Below are 25,007 nucleotides of genomic sequence, written 5' to 3'. Positions count from 1 at the left end.
GAGGTGGTCGTGGCCGTGGTTGTGAAGCAAGCCAAACGAGGACCTGCGCCAAGCTTCTTTGGGCTTAGTGCGTGCGGTGCATCCCAACGACCGCAATTGGCTGTGCACATTTATGCAGTGGTTATGCAGGCGTTTGACGGAGAACTTGATTTGTCGATCGTTAATATAATTCTCCTGCACCCCCTCCCCCTCAACCTACATCGAGCATCCAACATCCAGACTTGAAATTTGGCGGTCCTTCTCCACCACTTCACGCACGCAGGCCAATTCAGCCGCCAGCCACCAAGATGACTGGAACTGGGCGCCATACCATCTCCCCTTCCCTTCCCAAAAGGCAATATTCGATGCGGACGCCAGGGCGGCGGCTCACGACCCGTGGCGGCTCGTAGCATCAGTGGCAGCGGCTCTCGAGCTGACTTCTGACGTCAATGGAAACCGGAGTACTCTCAGCTATTCGTTTTGAGCACAGCGTGCAAAGCTCGCCTCGCTGCTTTCGGCTCAGTCCTATTCTCGGATCCACGATCCATGTGGAGGCAATAGTATCAGGTAGGCGCAGATATGGCGGGAGTGCTGTCGGGCAAGTTTGGTATCCCAAGGTGATGTAGTTGCTATTCTCCCCTGAGCTTGTTTCGTTGCATTATCGCCCCTGCTAAGGTCTGCCTGGGAGTGTTGAACAAACTGCTGGTTTACGATCGACAAGTGTTCGATGTCCTTGATGCTTGTCTGTTAGCTCCATCTGGAAGCATACTTTCGGCATTCCTAGGTGAAGAGTGTGTCGAAAGAGCCATACAAGCTCGTAAGGTTTTCCTCTAGCTGATCTTGACGCCACACTCTGATTTGTAGACTGATATCTTGAAAAATATTCCCCAAAGTCTTGCTGTACTTCTAGTAATAGCTACCATACTACCCCCTAATCATTGAAGACTATCCAAAGTCAGATACGTATTGTTCAACAGACACACCACTTCTCACACAGCAAAAAAGCTGTCAAAATATCTCTTACTTGTTTACTGTAACGATTCAGAACTGTGAAAGCAAGGTTCAGATATCGTTCTTTGCTTCTATCAGATCTAATAGCACACCAAACTTACTACAACAAACAAATTACAAAAACACAATGCCCACCACAAATACCAACGTCACCATGAAGACTACCAATCCTCAGACTGACTTTTCAGTTTCGGGCACTTCTTGCAACTTTCCCCAATTCAAGACGGCATGCTACGAGGAACAGCCGGCTACCGTTGACGTTGACTTGAAGAATTCTACATGTCTTGAGAAGTTGTTATTGAAAGACCCGACGGCTTTTCCTATTGCATTGAAAGTTGCTTGGGCACTGGTTCTTGGGTGTTACACGGGCCAAGATGAAATTAGCTTTGGCTATCAAGAAACGACGAATTTCGAACTGGTCTCCGCTTCGGCATTGACTAAGATCGTCCTAAATAAAGAAACATCTATTGCTCACATGACCGAGGAAATACGATCCAGTCATCAATATCGGTCTTCTGCAGCGAAAGTAGAATTCAACACCCTTCTAAGCCTTAGAAACAAATCTGAAAATGTCGATGGAAAAGCCGGTACGAGCGTCATGGCAGGGAACTCTGAAGTTGGTCCAGATAAGGTCAGTCTAACGTATATTCCATCTATCATAGCAATCCTGACAAGCGAAGCAGTTCTCAGTTCATCTGGATGCGTGTATGTTAGGCTCGAAGCCTGCAATGTCGCTTCACTGGTGGGGTCCGCAAATGTCATTTGACCAAGCGTCGAATGTAGCAAGCACGTTTGAGACCGTGCTCGAGCAAGTTATCAGAAACCCGCAAGTTCGGATTGCTGAGATTGATTACCTCAGCGAGCGCAACACTAAGCAGTTGCTCGATTGGAATAGCGATGCTCTTGTTGAAGATGCGAGGTGTATACATGACATTATTCGCGAACACTCCTTGCAATATCCGGATACAGAGGCCATCTGTTGTGGTGACAGAACCATGTCGTACAGAGAGCTCAACCGGTCATCGGATTACCTTGCATCCTACCTCATATCTCAAGGTGTTAAGTCTGGCGTTTTTGTACCGCTTTGCTTTGATAAGTCTCTGTGGAATGTGGTTTCTATGCTTGGAGTTATGAAAACTGGTGCTGCATTCGTCCCCTTGGATCCAGCTGCTCCAGTTTCTCGAATACGCAGCCTCGTCTCACGCGTCGATGCCCGCTTGGTTCTCTGTAGCCCTGAGCATATCACAACGCTCGGTAAGATAGCTGACCTGGTTGTTGCCGTTGGCGCAGAAATGTTCAATGATCTACCAAGTTCGACCAGTTATGAGCTTCCATCCGTACACAGCAAGGATCTTGCCTACCTTATTTGGACTTCCGGAACCACAGGTGAACCTAAAGGGACGATGATTGAGCATGGCGCGTACTGCTCTGGTGCGAAAGCCCATGGCCCAGCGATGTTGATGAGTGCCCAGTCACGTGTACTTCAATTTGCCGCTCATGTATTCGATGCGAGTCTTGTAGAGATACTCACGACTCTCATGCTTGGCGGTGTTGTCTGTATTCCTACAGAATATCAGAGACTGAACGACATCACTTCGTGTATTCGTCAGATGCGAGTGAATTGGGCGGTTCTTACCCCATCTTTCATCGGCTTTATTGAACCTGAGGACGTGCCAGGATTGGAAACCCTTGTTCTAGCTGGCGAGGCCATGTCAAAAACGCATGTTAGCAAATGGTCGCACATGAAGCTGGTGAACGGATATGGGCCGAGTGAGTGCTCAGTAGCTTCGGTCGTCAATTCGAAGGTTACGCGTAAAACACCGCCAACGAACATCGGACGAGCAACTGGCGTCCACTTGTGGGTGGCTGACCCCGAAAACCACGAAAAGCTGGTCCCAGTCGGTTGTGTAGGAGAGTTGTTGATCCAAGGACCAACTCTAGCTCGAGCATACTTCAAAGATTCCGCCAAGACGTCCTCCTCCTTCATTTCACAGCCTCCCTGGACTTCTCACAGCCTGATCAATGCGCCAAAATGGAAAGTTTACAAATCTGGAGACTTGGTTCGCATGTGTTCAGATGGTAGCGTCGAGTTTGTTGGGAGAAAAGATACTCAAGTTAAAGTTCACGGCCAACGAGTGGAACTTGGTGAGATTGAACATCATCTATCTACCGATCCTGAGGTCGAGCATGGGCTGGTGTTGCTACCCAAACATGGGCCCTTTCGAGATCGACTTATCTCAGTGCTTTCTCTGAACCTCAACCTCACCGAGTGTGATACGATGGACGATATGAAGCTTGTGGATGATGTATCTCACGTCAGAGAGGAGTTGCATGGGCGCCTATCCACTCGACTACCTCCTTACATGGTCCCAACTATGTTCCTTATTGTAAGCAAGATTCCTCTTTTACCTTCGGGAAAATTGGATCGCAAACAGGTTTCGATGTGGGTTGAGGACATTTCCGACGATGTATACCGCACCATTGTAGATGATGCAACAACGAAGAAACCACATGTCGGTGACAATGTGACCCCGCGATCAGAAACAGAGAACCAATTGCGAGAAGTTTGGAGCCACGTACTTAACCTCAATTTGGACCAGATAGACTCCGAAAGGTCTTTCTTGAGTCTGGGAGGAGACTCCATCTCGGCGATGCTAGTCAAGAGCAGGTGCGCCAAAAGCGGTATTGGCCTTGCTGTGCAAGATATACTTCGCAAGCCAATCGTTGAGTTGGCACAATGTACCACCACTCTTGTTCGTCAAACGGCGTATGCGGAGAAAGTTGAAACAAACTTTAATCTTTCCCCGATTCAAAAGTTATATTTCCAACTTCCAAACCAAGGCCATGGCCATTTCAATCAAAGTTTCTTCTTACGAGTTTGCCGACCAATTCATAAAAAGGAGTTGAGAAAAGCAATTGAGGTCATTGTCCAACGACACTCAATGTTGCGCTCACGGTTCAGTGCCAAAGATGATAGGGCCAGCTGGGAACAACGCATTACCAATGATCTCACCAATTCCTATCGATTCAGAACATTCAACATTGAAGATTCAAAACAGGCGTCCCCTGCTATAGCTGACAGTCAACGCGCTCTAGACGCGATTACAGGTCCTGTGTTTGCCGCCGACCTTTTTGACGTTGCTGGTGAAGGTCAACTTCTCTTTTTGGTTGGCCACCACCTAGTGATTGATCTTGTTTCCTGGCGTGTGATTCTGGAGGATCTGGAAGAATTGTTGATTAACCCTGATTCAATCGCTGCTGATTTACCATTTTCATTTCAGCGGTGGTGTCAGCTGCAGATCGAGGACTCGCATACTAGTGCAATTGACACGGTGTTACCCGTGTATGATTTCCCAGTCCCCGATCACTCCTACTGGGGACTGGACTTGTTATCTAATACATATGGCAACACTGAATTTGCGAGCTTTGAGCTCGATGAGACAGTAAGCTCGACCATTATGACGGGCTGCCACGACGCGCTTCGTACGGAGCCAATCGATCTTCTTATATCTGCCCTAATCAGCTCTTTCACTCAAATCTTTCAAGACCGTCCATCACCTGCAATATACAACGAAGGACACGGACGCGAGTCATCGAGCATGTGTCCGGCTGTAGATCTATCTCGAACTGTGGGCTGGTTCACGACTATGTATCCAGTCTATGTTTCACGAGAAGACTCTTCCGACCTTATCGACACTGTCATGCATGTCAAGGACCTTCGTCGGAAAATTCCAGATAATGGGCGCCCATACTTCTCTAGCCGAATGCTGACAGAAGAAGGCCAAAAGCGTTTTGGCCATCACTGGCCGCTCGAAATTACCTTCAATTATCTGGGACAGTACCAACAACTTGAGCGGCAAGGTGCCCTTCTAAAGCCAGTTGATGCTATGGCAGGAGAAACCCGGGGTGCTGAAGCTACAAGTGACGTCGGCAAAGACACTCCACGATTTGGCCTTGTAGAGATATCCGCCGTGATGGTCCAAGGCAAACTACGATTCTCGTTTACCTTAAATCGTTTCATGGAACACCAAGAAAAATTACGCTCTTGGATATCCAAATGCAAAGCGTCTCTAGAAACACTCGCAGAGAAGCTTGTCTACACCGAGTCTCGTCTTACCCTGGGCGACTTTCCTCTTCTCACTCTCACAAACAGCTCTCTTCAGACTATGGTAGAGGAGCGATTTGCAAGAATCGGGATTAACGACGCCGCTGAGATCCAAGATGCATATCCCTGCTCGTCCATGCAGGAAGGGCTTTTGATTAGTCAGGCAAAATGCTCTGCATACTACGCTGTTCATGTGGTCTTGGAGCTGGTAGCTGGAGAAGGCATTTCCTGTGATTCCGAAAAGCTGTTGTTGGCTTGGAATCAAGTCGTTGGTCGACATCCTTGCCTTCGGACGGTCTTCATCGAGAGTGTCAGCCAAGACGATGGTCTCTACGATCAGGTTGTGCTTAAGAAAGTCGTTCCAAATGTCACTCGGATGGATTGCAGTAGTGAGAAGTACGCACTTCAAATTTTGGACAAGAAAAACGCGGCCAATTATGGAGACGGAAGTCAACCTCCTCACCAGTTTACTGCGTGCAAAACATCTGATGGCAAGGTGTTTTGTAAATTGGAATTGAGTCACGCTATCATGGATGGATCCTCGATGTCGATTATTATTCGAGATCTTGCCGCTGCCTATGAAGGTAACTTACGTGGAGTTGGCCCTCTTTATAGCGACTACATATCGTTTCTTCAAAATCAGTCAACCCAGAGAAGCGTGGAGTACTGGACAGCATATCTTGCAGACATCGAGCCGTGCACTTTTCCGATTCTCAACGATGGTCGGCCTGCAGACAGAGAACTTCGATCCTTGAGACTGCATTTCAACGATTTTCAATTCGGCCAATTGCAACGCTACTGCAGTGCAAACAACGTGACACTTTCGAATGCATTCCATACCGCTTGGGCTGCAACTTTGAGTAATTACACTGCATCTGCCGATGTCTGCTTTGGTTACCTCATTTCTGGAAGGGACGCGCCAATTCGTGGAATCGAGGACGCTGTGGGCCCATTCGTCAACTTATTAGTCTGCCGAGTCAATATGGACCCAACACGTACGTTAGCTGAAATTCTCCATAAGGTTCAACAAGACTATCTGGACAGTTTATGTCACCAGTCGACTTCATTAGCAGAGGTTCAACACTCATTGCGCCTTGGTGGAACCCCACTTTTCAATACGGCCCTATCTTATCGACGACTACCAATCCAACCGAGTCGCGAACCCCCAAAAGTCAGATTCGAAGAACGACTGCCAACCTATGATCCAACCGAGTATGATGTTTCCGTCAACATTGAAGCATCTGAAAAGAACGCTGCGATTGATTTGGATTACTGGACGGATTATATATCCGAAGGACAGGCTGCTAACATTGCTGCGACGTTTTTGCAAGCCCTAGAAAATATCATATCCGATTCAAATGGCAAGGTTAGGCACCTTAACAGCCTGCACCAATCCCATTGGGAAAAACTCTCGCAATGGAACAGCAGTTGCCCGAAAAGCATCGATGAATGTGTCCATAATGTTATTGAGAAACAAGTTGTTGCGCACTTAGATGCCCCGGCCGTATGCGCATGGGATGCCGAACTCACCTATTCCCAACTCGACGAACTTAGCTCCAGGTTGGCGCAGCTTCTTATGCGAATGGATGTCGGACCAGAAACATACGTGCCCACTTGTTTTGATAAATCTGGATGGACAATTGTTGCTATGCTAGCTGTTCTTAAAGCTGGTGGCGCTGCGGTTCCGCTCGATGCTAAGCATCCCAGAAGTGCACTGGAACTTCGAATCCGTGACACTGGGGCTCGAGTTGTGTTGACCTCTGAAGAACGAGCTGGTCTGTTCAAAGATATGGGTGTCGAAATTGTTTGCGTGAACGAGAAGTTCATGAATGAAATCACGAGCCACGATATTGTCCGCCACACGACGGTAGAGCCAAAGAATCCGTGCTTCATCATCTACACCTCGGGAAGCACCGGAGTACCGAAAGGTGTAGTGTTGGAACATCGAGCAATTGTCACGAGCGGGCAAGCCACTGGTAGCGTGTATAAATGGGGACCCGGTTCGAGAGTGCTTCAATTCGCCTCATACACGTTTGACAACAGTCTCGCAGAAATTTTCATCACGCTTATGCGAGGAGGATGTGTCTGTGTACCATCAGAACACGACCGACTTAATGATTTAGCTGGAGTGATAAACCGTTTGAATGTTAACTTTTTAGATATAACGCCGACCGTCGCCAGTTTCCTCCGCCCTTCCGACATTCCAACTGTCAAAGATCTGTCTCTTGGCGGCGAGCCACTCACCAAAGACAACATCGATGTATGGGGCAAGGAGCTGTCCCTGCATTGTTGTTATGGCCCCTCGGAGTGCTCGATAAATTCGACGTGGAACGGAAATTTGGGAAATTCTTGCGAAATTACTAACATAGGTAAGTCCATCGGTAGCAACTCGTGGATACTTAACCCGGAGAATCAGGATGTTCTGATGCCACTTGGCTGCGTGGGCGAACTGGCTATTGAAGGGCCCATTCTCGCCCGAGGCTACCTTAATGATCCGGAAAAGACATGCAAATCATTTTTCGAGAACCCAGCTTGGGCAAAGAAGGGGACGCAACGCATGTATAAAACTGGGGACTTGGCAAGATATAATTCGGATGGCACCATCACTTACCTTGGTCGAAAGGATACCCAGGTCAAATTGAACGGGCAGAGAATCGAGCTTGGAGAGATTGAGCATCACGTCAAGTCTGTTCTACCACCAGACGCCCAATCGGTCGTGGAAATGGTTACCACTCAAACGGCAATCGGTACTACTAAGGCTTTGGCGGTATTTTTCTGCTTGCCGGATAATCCACTTCTGTCCAATGTCGCTGCAGAAAATTCCCTATCACCTATCTCAGTGTCGGTCAAGCAACAAGCAGCGAGTGTACAGACAGCACTTTCAAAAGAGGTGGCAGCATATATGGTGCCAAATATCTATGTTCCTGTGGCCACACTGCCAATGACCTCTTCCGGTAAACTTGATCGCCGCAAACTTCGAACTATGTGGCAGTCACTTTCCGAAGAAGAAGCTGCCATGTACCGACTCGCCCACACTTCTGGGAGGGCTCCATCGACAGAAATGGAAAAGATACTTGCAGAACTATGGCAAACAACTCTCGGACTTCAATCGAAGACTGTTGGCCCAGATGACAACTTTTTCAAAATTGGCGGCGACTCGATCGGTGCCATGAAATTGATTACCGCCGCGAGACTGAAGGGTATATCATTGACTGTCGCCGATGTGTTTCAAAAGCCCACTTTATCAGATCTCGCTATTGACGCACGTCTCATTTCTGGCACAGACGCTGCTCAACGATCGGCAAAGGCGTTAAACCCATTCGACCTGATCTCGGTTGATGTCGATGCAAGTGGACTACTCAAAGAGGTTGCTGCTTACTGTCAAGTTGACACCAGCTCCGTAACTGATATATATCCCTGCACGGCAATTCAGGAGGGCCTCATTGCACTGTCCACCAAAGATCCTGGGGCTTATGTTGCGCAAAGCGTGTATGAGTTACCAGCAGGCATCGACCTGGACAGATTACGAAGGGCATGGACGGAGATCGTCGAATCCGAAGTTATATTGCGAACGAGGATCGTTCACACAGAATCTTCTGGATTCCTTCAAGTTGTCGTTGATGAACCTGTCAGTTTTAACGAAGAAGATGATCTCGAAAATATCGTCAACCTGAATCGCCATCTTCCATCACATAACGGTGGCGTCCTTTCCACATACACAGTGGTTCGAGGCGGAGATACTTCATATTTTGTCTGGACTGCCCATCATGCTCTCTATGATGGTTGGTGTATTCCGATTTTGCTTGATAGAGTTGAAGCCGCATATCACGAGGTCGCACGAAGCAATAGCTCGGCTAGTCAAGCTCATTATCCAAACTTCATCAAATATCTCGTTGATATTGACCCAACTAAATCGAACGAATTCTGGACATCGAAGTTATCCGGGACATCTGCCACTTCGTTTCCACCTTTACCGAGTCCGGCATACCAAGTTCATGCTACAAGCAGGGAAGTCCGTTCAACAGCAATCTCAAAACGTCCCGGAAGCCATATTACCTTAGGATCGACAATCAGAGCCGCATGGGCGCTCACTGTCTCAGTCTATTCTGGCAATTCGACTGATGTGGTATTCGGTGAAACCCTCACTGGAAGGGATGCGCCAGTAGACGGGATTACAGATATGATAGGCCCAACACTTGCGACTGTTCCGACACGAGTTCAAATGAACTCTCACTTGACTCTGATGAATTTTCTGAACGATGTGCAAACACAGTCTTCCGAAGCTATACCATTTCAGTATGCCGGCCTTCAGCATATTAAACATCTTAGCGATGATACCAGGATGGCGTGTGCATTTCAAAATCTACTCGCAATCCATCATGACGACGAAACAGAGTCACAGGGCAAGTTTTGGAGGTTGCGGAGTAGTGGCACAAGTGGAACCAATTTTTACTCCTACCCTCTCACTGTCTCATGCCAACTAGGCGACGGAAAGGTAGATATCGAAGCTCACTTCGACAATGAAGTGATATCTAGCTGGATGGTTCAGCGTTTTCTTGCTCAATTTGAACATTTTATCCAATGTCTTAGCTCCTCAGAGAAGATGGATGAGACATTAAGTAGTCTGAAGATGCTCAATCCAGAGGATGAAGCACTACTCGGTCGCTGGAACCATGAAGAAGTAAGCACTCTCGATCGATGCGTCCACCACATGATTGAGGAACAAACGAAGAATTTACCACAAGCAACAATGGCAGTTGAGTCCTGGGATACCTCTTTCACCTACACCGAGTTGGACAATGTTTCGACCACACTCGCACAACATCTTATGAGGAAGGGCGTAGCTGGGAAGTACATACCCCTGTGCTTCGAAAAATCGAGTTGGATGATTGTCGCCATGCTTGCAGTTCTCAAATCTGGTTCTGCTTTTGTACCTGTGGATCCACTAGCACCATCTGCTCGGTTAACTAGTGTTATGTCTGACCTGGATGCTACAATCATTCTTTGCTCGCCTCGATACCAAGAGTTGTGCTCAAGCTTGGTAACTGAGGTGATTCCGATAGACCAGAATATGGTCAGCTCTTTACCGGAAACAAGAGAAAGTACAAATGAGGCAGACAGTAACACTCCTGCCTATGTCATCTTTACTTCCGGCACGACTGGGAGACCAAAGTATGTGACCCTTCAAACCTTGTAGAACTTACCTAATGGATTTGCAGAGGAACAATCGTCCAGCATAGCGCTTTCTGTACTGGAGCTATTGCCCATGGACACGCCATGCACATGAAACCGACGTCGAGGGTCTTGCAATTCGCAAGCTATACTTTTGACGCTAGTGTGATGGAGATATTTACTACATTAATTATGGGCGGTTGTGTTTGCGTTCCGAGCGACGACATACGACTAAACAACATCACCAAATTTATTAACGACATGCGAGTGAGCTGGACATTGTTGACACCCTCATTTGTCCAGCTTTTCCAGCCTTCAGCAGTCCCCACACTCTCCACGTTGGTCCTGGGCGGCGAAGCGATGTCACAGGGTCATGTAACTACATGGGCTGACAAACTCGAACTCATCAATGCGTATGGGCCTAGTGAATGTGCTGTAGTGGCTACCGTCAACAACGCCATTGGAATTTCTTCAGATCCTAACAATATGGGGCGTGCTGTTGGCGGCCGATCTTGGCTTACAGACCCATCCAATCCGAATCGATTAGTGCCTGTTGGATCTGTTGGAGAGTTAACAATCGAAGGGCCAATACTCGCGCAAGGATACCTCAAGAATAGCGCGAAGACTGCTGAAGTCTTTATCGAGAACCCCACTTGGGCATCTGACCAATGGAAAAGCCAGAAAAGTTCGAGGAGAATGTATAGAACTGGAGATCTTGTCAAATACGCCCCTGACGGCACGATTATCTTTTGTGGTCGTAGAGACAACCAGGCAAAACTACATGGCCAAAGACTCGAGCTTGATGAAGTAGAGCATCACCTCAAAATGGACTCTTCAGTTCAGCACGCTCTGGCAATAATTCCGAAATCCGGCTTTTGCAAGAACAGATTAGTTGCCGTTTTGTCTCTGCAGGAATTGGCAGCTTTAAACCCATCGAAAACTGGCATCGAAATCGTTGTCCCAGAAGCAAGCTCGTTTTACTTGTCTGCGATACGCGATCGTTTGTGCAGCCTGCTTCCAAATTACATGATACCTTCAAACTGGATTGTCATTGGCAATATACCGCTTATGACATCCGGTAAATTGGATCGAAAACAAATCGAGAACTGGTTAGAGAACTTGACCCCAGAAGTCTATGAGCAAATCTCAGAAGCTGAGGGGCAATACTCCGATGGCGAGAGCACAGTCGTCGAGCAGAAACTGCGCAACATCTGGGGAACTGCACTTAGCTTATCACCATCTAAGATTGGACTAAACCAATCCTTCATTCGACTGGGCGGCGACTCTATTTCTGCTATGCAAGTCATGTCAAGCTGTCGGGCAGAAGGCCTGGGTGTCACTATGCAAGATATCTTGCAGAGTAAGTCAATCACAGAGCTCGGCTCGCGGGTCACTTTACCGCAGGTGGTGTCCCACGAAGCAGAGCCACTCGATGAATTCTTCGAGCTGTCACCTATACAGAAGTTGTTTTTCGAATGTGTTGGCGATAATTATTCTCACTTCAACCAGAGTGTTGTAGTGAATCTAGCTCGCAAAATCTCATTTGAAATGTTGAGTTCAGCGATCGAGAAGGTTACTCAAGCTCATTCTATGTTACGAGCACGGTTTGCGAAGAATGATCTTGGAATATGGCAGCAGCGGATATCTCCCGAAATTTCCGGTTCGTGTCATATCCAGCATCAGACGGTTGACCGTGAAAGTGTGGATGCTTTGATTCGCAAGAGCCAGGAAAGTCTAGATATTTGTAACGGCCCACTTTTTGCTGTCAGTCTGGTTGAGATCGAAGACGAAGGACGTCAACTTTTGTCAATCGTGGCACATCATCTTATCGTCGACGTGGTATCCTGGACAGTGATTCTGAAAGATCTCGAAACCACTGTCACTCGTCCAGAGATCCAGCTAGCAAGCTCTCTCCCATTTCAGACTTGGTCCAGGCTTCAGCGAAGTCATGCGCAATCCTTAACGAAAAACACGTTCCACCCAGAAGATGTCCCTATCGGGGATTCAAGCTACTGGTCAATGCAAGACAAGGAGAACGTGTATGGCGACACGGTGGAGAATGGGTTTGCTATCGATGCAGAAACTTCTTTACTTTTGCTTGGTGCTTGCAATGAGTCGATGGGAACTGAACCGGTGGACATCTTTCTTGCTTCCGTTTTGCAAGCGTTCTGTAAAGTCTTCCCGGATAGGTCTCCTCTTCCAATCTACAACGAAGGCCACGGTCGTGAACCTTGGGATTCGACCATTGATCTATCAAGGACAATCGGTTGGTTTACAACACTCACTCCGATAGCTTTGCCCTCTTCATACAATGGCCCAACCAACTTGCTCAACACAATAAGATGGGTCAAAGATCTTAGAAGTCGTGTACCGGACAAAGGTAGACCTTATTTTGCCCATAGACTGCTCACGGACGAGGGCCAAGAACGGTTTTGTGGACACTGGCCGATCGAAGCAACGTTCAACTACCTTGGAAAGCTGAATCAACCACACGCGACAGACGCTCTATTTCAGTCAAACGAAGATGTCTCAAGCGCTTCATTTGATATAGGGTCAACAGTTCCCAGGTTTGCGCTGTTCGAAATTTCCGCTGCTGTCACTCAAGGAAAAGTTAACTTCTCCTTTTCGTATAACAAGAACATGGGTCGCCAAGCCAAGATTCGACGTTGGGTTCTCGAATGCAAACGCGCACTTGAAGATGCTGCGAGAATGTTGCTACAACGGAAAACCGAGCGAACTCTTCGAGAGTTTCCACTCTTGGAACTATCTTATAACGGAATCGAGTCACTAGTCGAAAAATTGCCTCAGCTCGGCCTTCAATCCCTTGAAGACATTGAAGACGTTTATCCGTGCTCTCCGACGCAGCAAGGCATGCTCCTCGCTCAACTAAAAGACCCCAGTCTTTATGCTTACTCAATGGTTTTTGAGGCTACCACGAAAGAGGGAGATGTCAGCCCACGGCATATTGGAGAAGCTTGGCAAGCGGTTGTCAAGCGACATTCCACTCTGAGGACGATTTTTATCAACGGACTCAGCGCGAAATCTCATAATGACCAAGTCGTAATCAAAGACAGTATTGCTAGAGTTGCATGGATCGAGGGCGAAGATGCGAGCGCCCTAGAGAAGCAGACACCTCTTAACTTCAAGGACTATCAACCCCCTCATCGCTTCACCATATGCAAAACAGCACACAATCAAGTTTTCTGTAAACTGGAAATCAGTCATGCTATCTGTGATGGCACGTCTGTACCGATCTTGCTCAAAGATCTAGCAGTAGCATACGATTTGGGTATCTCAAAGAGCAAGGCTGTTTCTCTAGAACATGAACTGGCATTAGTCAAGCTCGACGCACCTGGTATTGGACCATTGTATAGCGAATATATTCACCATATCCGGACTGCAGTCATGGACGAAGATATCAACTACTGGAAAGCCTACCTAGACGGCGTCGAGCCCTGCCACATCAACTGCCCCGCAGACGGAGGAACACAAGCGAAAGAGCTTAGGTCTCTTGTCTTGGAAATTACGCAAGCTTCCCAGCTCCGAAAATTTTGCAGCACGAATGGTGTCACGCTGTCAAATGTTCTTCAATTGACCTGGGCTATGATTCTTCGAGCATACACAGGATCTGATGATGTTTGTTTTGGCTACCTGACGTCTGGTAGAGATGCGCCAATTCAAGGAATACAGGATTCGGCAGTAGGCGCATTTATAAATATGCTGACTTGCCGAATCAACCTTGACAACTCGATCCCTCTTGAAAATGCCCTTCGAAAGGTCCAAACCGACTTTGCCAATGGGATGAGCCACCAGAGCTGCTCTCTCGGCGATATCCAGCATGAACTGCAGCTTTCAAGTTCAGCGCTTTTTAATACCGCTTTCACATTCCAGAATCGAGGTGGTGTGGTGCCACCAACAGACAAGTCTATCTCTTTTGACGTCGTAAAGGCCTACGATCCAAGCGAATACGAGGTCACAGTCAACGTCGAGGCATCGGAAGCTGGAGTGGAGATACATTTTGGCTACTGGACTACTAGCCTTTCTGCTGACCAGGCCAGGAATGTTGCTGACACGTTCGAGCATGTTTTGAGTACAATTGTTTCTGGGACCAAGCTTAGCGAAACTATTGCAGACTTCGATTTCCTTAGTCCGCGGGGCCAGAAGCAGATCATGGCTTGGAATAGCACACTCCCAAAGACAGTGGATAATTGTATACACCAGATGATTAGCAATCATTCGACGAACCTTGGGTCCGCAGCGGCCATTTGTGCCTGGGATGCAAATTTCACCTACAAAGAACTGGATATACTCTCAGAGCGACTCTCACTGCGTCTAGTAGAGCTAGGAGTCGGTCCAGAGATCTATGTGGCACTATGCTTCGAGAAGTCTGCATGGAACATCGTTTCGATGCTTGCCGTGCTAAAGGCTGGAGGAGCGTTTGTGCCGCTTGATCATTCTCACCCACCAGGCAGATTACAACAATTCATTGATGATGTTAGCGCTGAGGTTGTGCTTTGTTCTGCACTTCAATTAGACAAAGTCGCCAACATCGCAAAGACCGTTCTCGTTATTGATGCTTCGTCTGTCAATAAATTGGCTGCCAAAACGGAATCGGCGATAATGCCCCAAGTTTCTCCCGATAATGCCGCATATATCATATTCACATCTGGAACAACCGGAAGACCCAAAGCCACCATCATCGAGCATGCAGCATTTACCACAAGCGCAATCGAACATAGCAAGGCAATGTGTATGCGCTCAAACTCCAGGGTGTTTCAATTTGCCAGTCATACTTTCGACGCAAGTGTCATGGAAATTTTGACTACCCTCGTTGTTGGTGGATGCGTTTGTATACCTAGCGAAGAAGACCGCATGAATGACATCCCCGGCGCCATCCGAAAAATGGGCGTAACATGGACTCTTCTGACTCCCTCGGTAGCAAGCACTCTGTCGCCAAAAAGCGTACCGAGCTTAAAAGTCTTAGTGACTGGAGGTGAAGCTATGTCATCTGGGCACATTGCAAAGTGGAAGGGCAGATGTTGCTTGATCAATGCTTATGGCCCCAGTGAGACTTCTGTCATAGGAAGTACGAGTACGAAAGTTGATGAGTCTGGCAAAGAGATAAACTCCGACCCTTCTAATATTGGACGAGCTGTTGGTGGCCGAGCGTGGATTGTCGATCCTCGGAACTACCAAAACCTGATGCCACCAGGTAGTATCGGGGAGCTCGCTATTGAAGGACGCATTGTTGCTCGTGGCTACCTGAACAATGAAAAGAAAACCTCAGAGAGTTTCATTTTTAATCCGCCCTGGTTGACCGGATTGTTTCCTCGGGAGAGAGTTTACCGGACTGGAGATCTTGTTCGATACAACCCTGATGGAAGTTTATCCTTCGTCTCGCGAAAAGACACACAAATCAAGCTGAATGGTCAGCGCATTGAGTTGGGCGAGATTGAACATCACGTCAAGAATCTTCTCCCAGAGGAGTGCCAATCCGTGGTTGAATTGGTCGCTCCGATGAGCCGTACAGCCACGAAGGCTCTCGCGGTTTTCTTCTACCTCCCAGACCGCAACCATAACAATATCCACGAGGACAGTCGAATATCGGGAGTAGATGAGATTCTCCTAAAGATGTCAAAATCTCTGATGGGTGTGGCGAAAGGTCTGGACAGATCACTGGGAAGGGTGTTGCCAACCTACATGATTCCATCTTTTTACATTCCGGTATCAAAAATGCCATGGATGAGTTCTGGGAAGATGGATCGGGCAAAGTTGCGTAATATTGTCCAAAACATGCCCAGGGAAGCCACAGGCCCGTATCGACTCCAAGAAAGCGAGAACAATGCGGTATCTTCCCCCAGAACGCCAATGGAGATGAATTTGCAATCACTGTGGGCGGCGGTACTCAACACTGGAACCCCAACCTCGGTTGGAATCGAAGATAACTTTTTTCGACTCGGAGGCGATTCCATTACAGCAATGCGACTGGTTGAAGCGGCACGCTGCGAAGGCATTGCCATAGCAGTTATCGACATTTTCCGCAATCCACGATTATGTGATATGGCAACCATTTGTGGCAAATTGAAAGAAGAAACATCTTCAATACTGGTTCCGTTCAGTCTATTGAAAGACGAACAGTCCGTTGAACACGTCATAAGTGAACTGTCTGAGCAATGTCGTGTTAGACCAGAAACCATATCAGATGCATACCCCTGCAGTCTTTTGCAAGAGGGACTCATCACACTCTCTCTGAAGCAACCTGGCGCGTATGTCATGAAAAATGTCTTCAAACTCCCTGAGCACCTGAATTTAAAGCAATTCAAGAAGGCCTGGCAGCTAGCAGTTCAAGATATTGACATCTTGAGAACTCGAATAGTCCACATGGAGTCAACGGATTTCCTTCAGGTAGTTCTGCAGGAAAGACCTATTGAGTGGCTTTCCGCATTGGCCTTGGAAACCCTTGACACTACCCGGCCAAAACTACCCGAGTATAACGGAGGCTCTTTGACGAGATATACAATCGTTTCCTCGAAGACATCGGCCGATCGATTCTTCGTTTGGGAGATACACCACGCCCTCTACGACGGATGGAGTCTGCCCATGGTGCTGAAAAGGGTAGAAGCGACATACACGGATAATACAGCCTCATTTAGTAAAAGCTCATATGCGAGCTTCATCCAGTACACGTCGAGTGTTGATGAGAAAATATCTGATGACTTCTGGCGAGAGAGATTATTGAACGCTGCCCCACTTCAATTTCCCCAACCACAGCGAACTACCATCGACAGTAAACTGGGCCACGAAACACTTACGCACAAAGCGCCCATATCAAGAAATACCACAAGCATGGGTATTACCGTGCCTACTATAATTCGAGCGGCCTGGTCCATGATCGTTGCTGCTTATTCTGGTTCAAATGATGTTGTTTTTGGAGAAACACTGGCTGGTAGGGACATTCCGGTTCAAAACATCACCGAAATCATCGGCCCGACGTTTACAACTGTCCCCACACGAATTCAAGTTGATCGTGGTGTTTCCGTCAACAACTTTCTAAATAGTATCCAAAAGAATGCCACCGATGTCATCCCATTCCAACACGCAGGTTTGCAGCGCATCAAACGCCTTGATCCGGACACTGAAGTTGCATGTGACTTTCAGAATCTTCTTGTGGTACAGACCGCCGAAGAAGCAATTGAGAGCAGTTTGTGGGATCTTCAAGGCAGTGGAGTGGCATCTAACTTTTTCACATATCCACTTGTCCTTGAGTGTGGTGGAAATTCGGACTCTGTTGAAATCACAGCTCATTATGACCAGAACTGCCTTTCAGCTTGGCAGGTACAGCAAATATTGTTTCAGATGGACGCGGTTCTCGGGCAACTCAGTGACCTCCCTCGACTTGGATTGGATGCAAAGTTGAATGCCGTGGAAGTCTTCTCTTCGGAGGACAAAGAAGCAGTGAAGAAATGGAACTCTGTACCCGCTCAGACAGTCGACGACTGCATCCACGACACCTTCTTAAAGAAGGTCAAAGCTCAACCAACAGCACCAGCTGTATGTGCGTGGGACGGCGAGTGTACCTACGAAGAACTTCGGCATCGTGCGTCTTTGATGGCCGGATATCTAGCAAGCCGTGGGGTTGATCGGCGGAGTTTTGTGGCAATCTGCATGGACAAATCATTGAATGTGATTATTGCAATGTTGGGAGTCATGATGGCGGGAGGTGCCTTTGTCCCATTGGATCCTTCATCACCATCTGCTCGACATCAAGAGATGATTAAAGACGTGAATGCAAGGATTGTAATATGTACTCCGGTGTACAGTAGTCGATTTGAAGCGATGGTTGAAGTCGTCATTCCACTGGACGAGACTGTGGTTGAGAACTTGCCTAGCTCAGATCGTTCCTCCGAGGCCCCATCAAAAGCGACACCTATGGACGCTGCTTATGTGATCTTCACTTCTGGCAGTACAGGTCGTCCAAAAGGGACTCTTGTTGAGCATCGCGCTATTTCAAGCAGTTCGTTAGCGATGCAGAAAGCTCTACTCATGAAAGAAGATGCACGAGTGTTGCAATTTGCATCATTCACCTTTGATGTCAGTGTCTTGGAAACCTTAACCACACTGGTATGTGGAGGCTGCATATGTGTTCCTTCGGAGGACATGCGAACCAGAAACGTTGGTGAAGCAATCAATACTCTAAAGGCTACGTGGGCGTTTCTTACACCGTCAGTAGCAAACTTAGTAGACCCCGCAACAGTCCCATCTCTAGAGGTCCTTGTGTGTGGCGGTGAGCCAATGTCAATTGAAAATATTCAAAAATGGGCCAGCAGAGTCACTCTCGTCAACGGCTATGGCCCAACCGAAGCTTCAGTAATCGCAATTGCAAACTCAACTGTGAGCCACCAGAAGGATCCTTCCAACATCGGATACGCACTTTCTAGCGGGCATGCTTGGATTGCTGATCCCCATGACTCGAACCAGCTTACTCCTGTTGGCTGTGTTGGTGAGCTACTTCTGGATGGCCCTCTACTTGCGAAATGTTACATAAACAACAAAGAAAAAACGGACGAAGCCTTCATCTCTCGGCCATCGTGGGCCAGATATTTCGACCAGACACGGCAGGGAGCAGCAATCCACCAGCACAGATCTGAACCCGGCCGAATGTACAGAACAGGCGATCTGGTTCGATATGCACAAGACGGCTCGTTGATATTCATAGGAAGAAAAGATGACCAAGTTAAACTCCACGGTCAGAGAATTGAGCTTGGGGAGATCGAGCATGCTTTGGACAAAGATTCTCAAATTCAACACGCACTCGTCGCCTTACCTAAGACTGGCCATTTCAGGAAACGCCTGGTCGCAGTCGTATCTCTCACGGAGCTCGCATCATCGGCAATTTCACAAGGCTCATGCGAACTAGTTGAAGATGGACAAGGAGCGAAAGAGGCTCGTAAAATAATCCAATCCGTGAGAAATCGCTTATCAGATATTCTGCCAGCCTACATGGTACCTACGTTCTGGCCAGTCGTCAAGTCAATTCCGCTACTTCCATCTGGAAAACTGAACAGACGAAGCGTTGATCGTTGGCTCACTGAAATCGACACCGAAACGTATGAGCGAATGATGGAAGGAGACGACGAAGAAAATGAGTCACTGCCAACCACGGAAACATGCAAGATCCTTCAGGCTATATTCTCAAAGGTTCTAAATCTTCCATTGAAGAGAGTCAAAAACAACAAGTCCTTCTTGAGCTTGGGTGGAGACTCGATCACAGCTATGCAAGTCATGGCCATGTGTCGGAAGGAGAAAATGAGCTTCACATTATCTGAAGTGTTGCGATCAAAATCCATACATCAGCTAGCCTCCACTGTCCGGTTCGAAGGCGAGTTTCAGTATCCAGACGAAACCTACAACACTCTCTTCGACCTATCGCCGATTCAAAAACTCTACTTCCAATCTCAAGATCACGGTGTGTTTGAGAACGACGGGAGATTTAATCAGAGCTTTTCTCTAGAGATTACCCGTCCCGTAGCACCAGCTGAGGTTCAGTCAGCCATTCAACAAATTGTTGGCAAGCATTCTATGCTAAGGGCTCGATTTAGTCAAGATGTTTCTAAACAATGGAAGCAGCAAATATCTGAAGATGTTACATACTCGTATCGCTACCACGTACACGAATCTACAAGTTTGAGCCAAATTCCAGTCATGGTAGCTGAAACACAATCTTGCATGGACATACGAAAGGGTCCATTGTTCGCTGTTGATCTCTTCAACCTCGGTGACGGGAAGCAAATGATCTTTCTCGCGGCTCATCATCTCGTCATTGATATGGTTTCCTGGCGCATCATTCTCAAGGATGTGGAAGACCTGCTGAACCAAGAAGCAAATCTATCCGACAAGGCAATTTCCTTCCAAGCATGGAACAAGATGCAAATCGAAAACGCAAACCCTCCTGCCGCATCTCAAGGAAAAGGATACGCACTAGATTTCAAACTTCCGGTCATTGACTGCAGCTATTGGGGTGTGGACCATGCCACCAATTATTACGGCGACGTTATATCTGAGACTTTTACCACAAACGAGGCGATTTCGAAGTTGGCCCTAGATCAGAGTAACAAGTTATTTCAGACACAACCTATTGAACTTTTCTTATCCGCTATCTCTCATTCTTTCAGTAGAGTGTTCTACGACCGCTCAGCACCAATTATTTGCAACGAAGGCCATGGCCGAGAACCCTGGGATGCGCGGATCGACGTCTCGAGGACGGTAGGATGGTTCACTACAGTTACCCCTGTCTATGTTGATGTGGACATGGAAGAAGACGACCCAGTTGAAACTGTACGTCGAATGAAAGATATCTGCCGCAGTATTCCAGACAATGGACGTCCATATTTCGCACACCAGATGCTGTCCAAAGCGCAAAACTCGCGCAAACAAAATCCATTACGATCGATGGAGATAATTTTCAATTACCTAGGAAGAATGCAACAGTTGGAGCACGATGACTCACTTTTACGCCCATGGAGTTATCCAGACGATGAGGAAACATCAAAATCCATAGCTGACGTTGGTTCTAAAACCACCAGACTTGCCTTGTTTGAAATATCAGCCGTGGTTGTTGACGACAAGATTCAGTTCTCTTTCCTCTTCAATCGTCACATGCACCGCCAGCAAGAGATCAGACGATGGATTATGGAATGTAAGGAGACTTTTGAAGAAATCGTCCAGAAGCTTGCAAGTCGAAAGGATGAAACTTCGTTCACGTTAAGCACTTTCCCGTTGCTTCCTCTTTCGTATGAAGGACTGCATAAGATAGTCACGAAATCCTTGCCCCAAGTTGGCATAACTCCAAATGACGTTGAGGATATTTATCCTTGTGCACCATTGCAAGAAGGTCTATTGATCAGTCAAATCAAGAACCCAAGCTTGTATCACTTTCACGCTGTGTTCGAGGTCCATCCGACCAGTATGGGTGAATCAATCGATGCATTAAGATTAGCGCAATCCTGGCAGCAGGTAGTGGACAGACATCCCGCTCTTCGTACTGTTTTTGCCGATAGTGTTTACAAGGGAGACATATTTAACCAGATAGTTGTTAAGAAGGTAGACAGTGGAATATTGTCTCTGGATTGTGAAGAAGAAGTCGCTCTGGAAGAATTGGGCAAAATGTCAATCCTGGACGCCAACTACACCAAACAACCCAGACTACCACACCAAGCCACTATTTGTAGGACTTCGGGCGGCAAAGTGTATATCAAGGTCGAAGTGAACCACGCCGTGATTGATGGTTCTTCGGCAAATATTATGCTGAAGGATCTTGCGGCGGCCTACAACAACAGTCTACCTACCGGGTCCGGGCCACTGTACAGCGATTATGTCGCATACATCAAAACCCAACCAGTCAATGCTGGTATGAGTTTCTGGAAAGGCTATCTTGGAGGTGCAAATCCTTGTCACATGCCAAAGCTTATTAGCGACGCACCAACGACCAGAAAGCTTGCCACCGTCACTATAAAGTTCGACCAGTACGCAGCATTGCAAGCCCTATGCAAAGAAATGAAAGTAACCTTGGCAAACGTTATGCAAACGGCATGGGCTTTCTGTCTTCGCCGATATACCAGATCAAGGGACGTTTGCTTTGGATATTTGACATCTGGACGAGATGTGCCCGTCAGCGGTGTTCAGAGTACAATTGGAGCTTTCATCAATATGCTCATTTGCAGGATCGTCTTCACCAAGGACTCCACAATCAAAGAAATATTCCAAAAAGTCCAAACAGATTATCTTCAAAGTTTGGAATATCAATATTGTTCACTTGCTCAGGTTCAACATGAACTTGGCGGTGGTGGGCCACTTTTCAATACCGCAGTTTCGATACAAGGCGACGGACCGTCAGATGGAAAAGAGAAAGAGATGATATCGTTTGAACCTGTTGCCGCCCACGATCCCAGTGAAGTAAGTGGCATTGTCAATTTTAACAACGAAATGTACTGACCTTTTTGTTTACAGTATGTTGCAACTTTGAACATCAGAACCGTTAAAGGAGATGAGGGAGCAGTCATCCGCTTCTGGACTGACGTTTTGTCCGAAGCAGAAGCTCAAAAGTTGTCAGAAGTACTCGCTCAGACCATGACAAGCTTCGTCAATAACCCACATCAACTTGGAGATGAAGTAGACTTGAAAAACTCGAACGAAGCAACTCGAGATGCGGAACTGCCTGAGCAACCCGCTGCCGGTGATGAAAAGGTGACCGACACTATGATACCTCAACCACAGCTCGTAGCGTCTGATAGTCAGCTTCGAGACATCATTGGAGCATGCGTTCGAGAAACTATTGAGCAACTGCTCAAATCCGGTGCCATTACTACCAGAGACCCGCATCAGCTGCACCAACTCACCGGTCTCAACGGCCAGGAAATCGCACAACCCATGATGGATTACTCACAGATGTCACCTCAAAGACCATCTAGACCTAAAGCCTTCAGGACGACATCAGTAAGTACGCTCGCCTCAGTGGCCGCATCAGTCGCATCGCAAGCCAGAAGTCAACTGCGTCGCATAGAACAAAAGTTGCTTTCTGTATGGAGTCGACTCTTACAGATCTCGGAAGACTCAATTAAAAAAGATGACAGCTTCTTTCAACTTGGTGGTGACTCTATTATTGCTATGCAAATGGTGGGAATGGCTCGAGATGAGGAACTCGACCTCACAGTTGCCAACATCTTTCGACATCCCACATTTTCTGATATGGCACACGCCATCCGATCCGCCGAGTCACTGGAGGAGGCACCCATTTCTAACATCGACACAAAAGAGGAGATTGAGGCTCACGAGTCCAGGATCCGTGCCAAACAAAATGCTTTGTACCAACGTTATTCCCTCGTCCAGGCGGCAAATGTGGATACTTTCTTACAAGAAAACATTTGCTCCAAAGTCAGAGCGTTCCGAGGTGGCATAACGGATGTTTTCCCAGTCACCGATTTTCAAGCACTGGCCGTCACTGGAACTCTGATGGAATCCAAATGGATGTTGAACTACTTTTATCTTGAAGGAACAGGTTTGTTGGATTTACGACGTCTCAAGAGTGCTATATCACAAGTCGTAAGCGCTTTTGAAATACTTCGGACGGTGTTTGTTCCATATGGTAACCGCTTTTTCCAAGTGGTGCTGCGCAAGCTCGAGCCTGGCTTCGAAGTTCACGACGCCGACGATTTGGTTCAATTTACGCTGGAACTGCAACAACGGGATCGAGAGAATGGTCCTCGCCCAGGGGAGCCATACTTGAATTTTACTGTCGTCAAGCATAAAAGTAGCGGACTACATCGCATAATCATGCGCATATCTCACGCACAGTACGACGGTGTTTGTCTTCCTGGAATATTGACCGCACTTCAGCAGGGTTATGCAGGACAAAGCATTCCGGCAACGCCATCATTCTCGACATATATTCGTGATGCTGTGCGGGAGACTGCTGACCATCATTATGTCTACTGGAAGGAATTTTTGAAAGGTTCATCCATGACAGAGGTTGTTCGTCGAAGCAATCCCAATTATAGTAGGGGGATCGACGCGCCCACGACCTTGAAGAGGGTTGTTCACATAAATTCTCTCGCATCCGAGAATGTCACACCGGCTACCATCATTAAAGCTGCTTGGTCCTTGGTATTGGCTCAATGGTTTGCACAGACTGATATTGTTTTCGGAAACGTTATCAGTGGCCGCAACGCAGATGTCATCGGGGTCGAGAATATTATCGGCCCATGCGTCAATCTTATTCCAATCCGAATACAATTTCAGGATAGATGGTCAGTTTTAGACTTGCTGAAAAGTATTCAGACTCAACAAGTCGCCGCGATGCCTTACGAATCGTTGGGATTCCGCGAAATCATCAAACATTGCACCGACTGGCCTGACTGGGCAAACTTTTCCACCGTTTGCCAACATCAAAATATTCAGCGAGAAACCTCGTTCCAGCTCGGGCGTAACGATTACACTCTTGGGGCTGTCGGTTCTCAAGAAGACTTTGCAGACCTGACAGTCCTCTCAACCCCTCAGGAAGATGACCACATTGAGATCAGCTTGACATTTACTTCGAACAGCGGTATCACCTCATCTTTCGCTTCCGAGATGTTTGAAGCTCTATGCGAGACTGCGATAGATTTCTCGCACAATCCAAGGTCCATCCTTCCATCCCCTACACAGCTATCGCTTGTTCAACGAAAGACCCTCGACATAGCAGAAACGCTTTTAGATCTGCAATTATCACGCGATTTCCAAGCAATCAGCAAAGACGAGCAACTACAATATTCTGATATTCTGACGGCGGCGTGGAGGGAGATTCTGTCGGATAAAAATGATGATATTGCAACAATTGATCTTGATTCCTCCTTTTACGATCTTGGAGGCGACATTATCGGACTTGCACAAGTCTCGTCATTGCTGGAAGATCAGGATTTGAAACTAAGAGTTGAAGACCTTGTGGATCATCCGGTGATGATAGATCAACTGGCGCTGTTAGCTGCACGCAAAAAAGCGATCAAGGAGGTAGAAATCGAGGAGTTAGAGGTTGAGGAGGTGGTCGAGCCAAGTAATCCGCCCTCTAAGAAGGGTATCAAAAAGCTGCTGAGAAAGTCGGTTCGATTTGCAAAAGGGAAATCTCTAAGAAGGGAAAAGGATTGAGGAAGTAGCTAGATCGATATGACGTGGTCTCTTATTTCTCTTGTATATGTATGATTTAGATACA

General features: G+C 47.3%; 1 protein-coding gene across 1 annotated transcript; it reads left to right on the top strand.

Moving 5' to 3' along the window:
- Positions 1-1,117: 1,117 nt before the first annotated feature.
- GLAREA_05009 (Acetyl-CoA synthetase-like protein) lies at positions 1,118-24,943 on the top strand (the record flags this gene model as incomplete). Its single annotated transcript, XM_008078299.1, has 4 exons — positions 1,118-1,621; positions 1,674-10,267; positions 10,315-22,219; positions 22,274-24,943. 4 exons carry the CDS (start codon positions 1,118-1,120, stop codon positions 24,941-24,943), a joined length of 23,673 nt encoding a protein of 7,890 aa, XP_008076490.1.
- Positions 24,944-25,007: the final 64 nt, after the last annotated feature.

The sequence above is a fragment of the Glarea lozoyensis genome (genome assembly GCF_000409485.1).
Source record: "Glarea lozoyensis ATCC 20868 chromosome Unknown GLAREA10, whole genome shotgun sequence".
Taxonomy (NCBI): Eukaryota; Fungi; Ascomycota; class Leotiomycetes; order Helotiales; family Helotiaceae; genus Glarea; species Glarea lozoyensis.
Note: the sequence above shows the minus strand (reverse complement) of the source record. Positions and strands in the feature narration are given on the sequence as shown.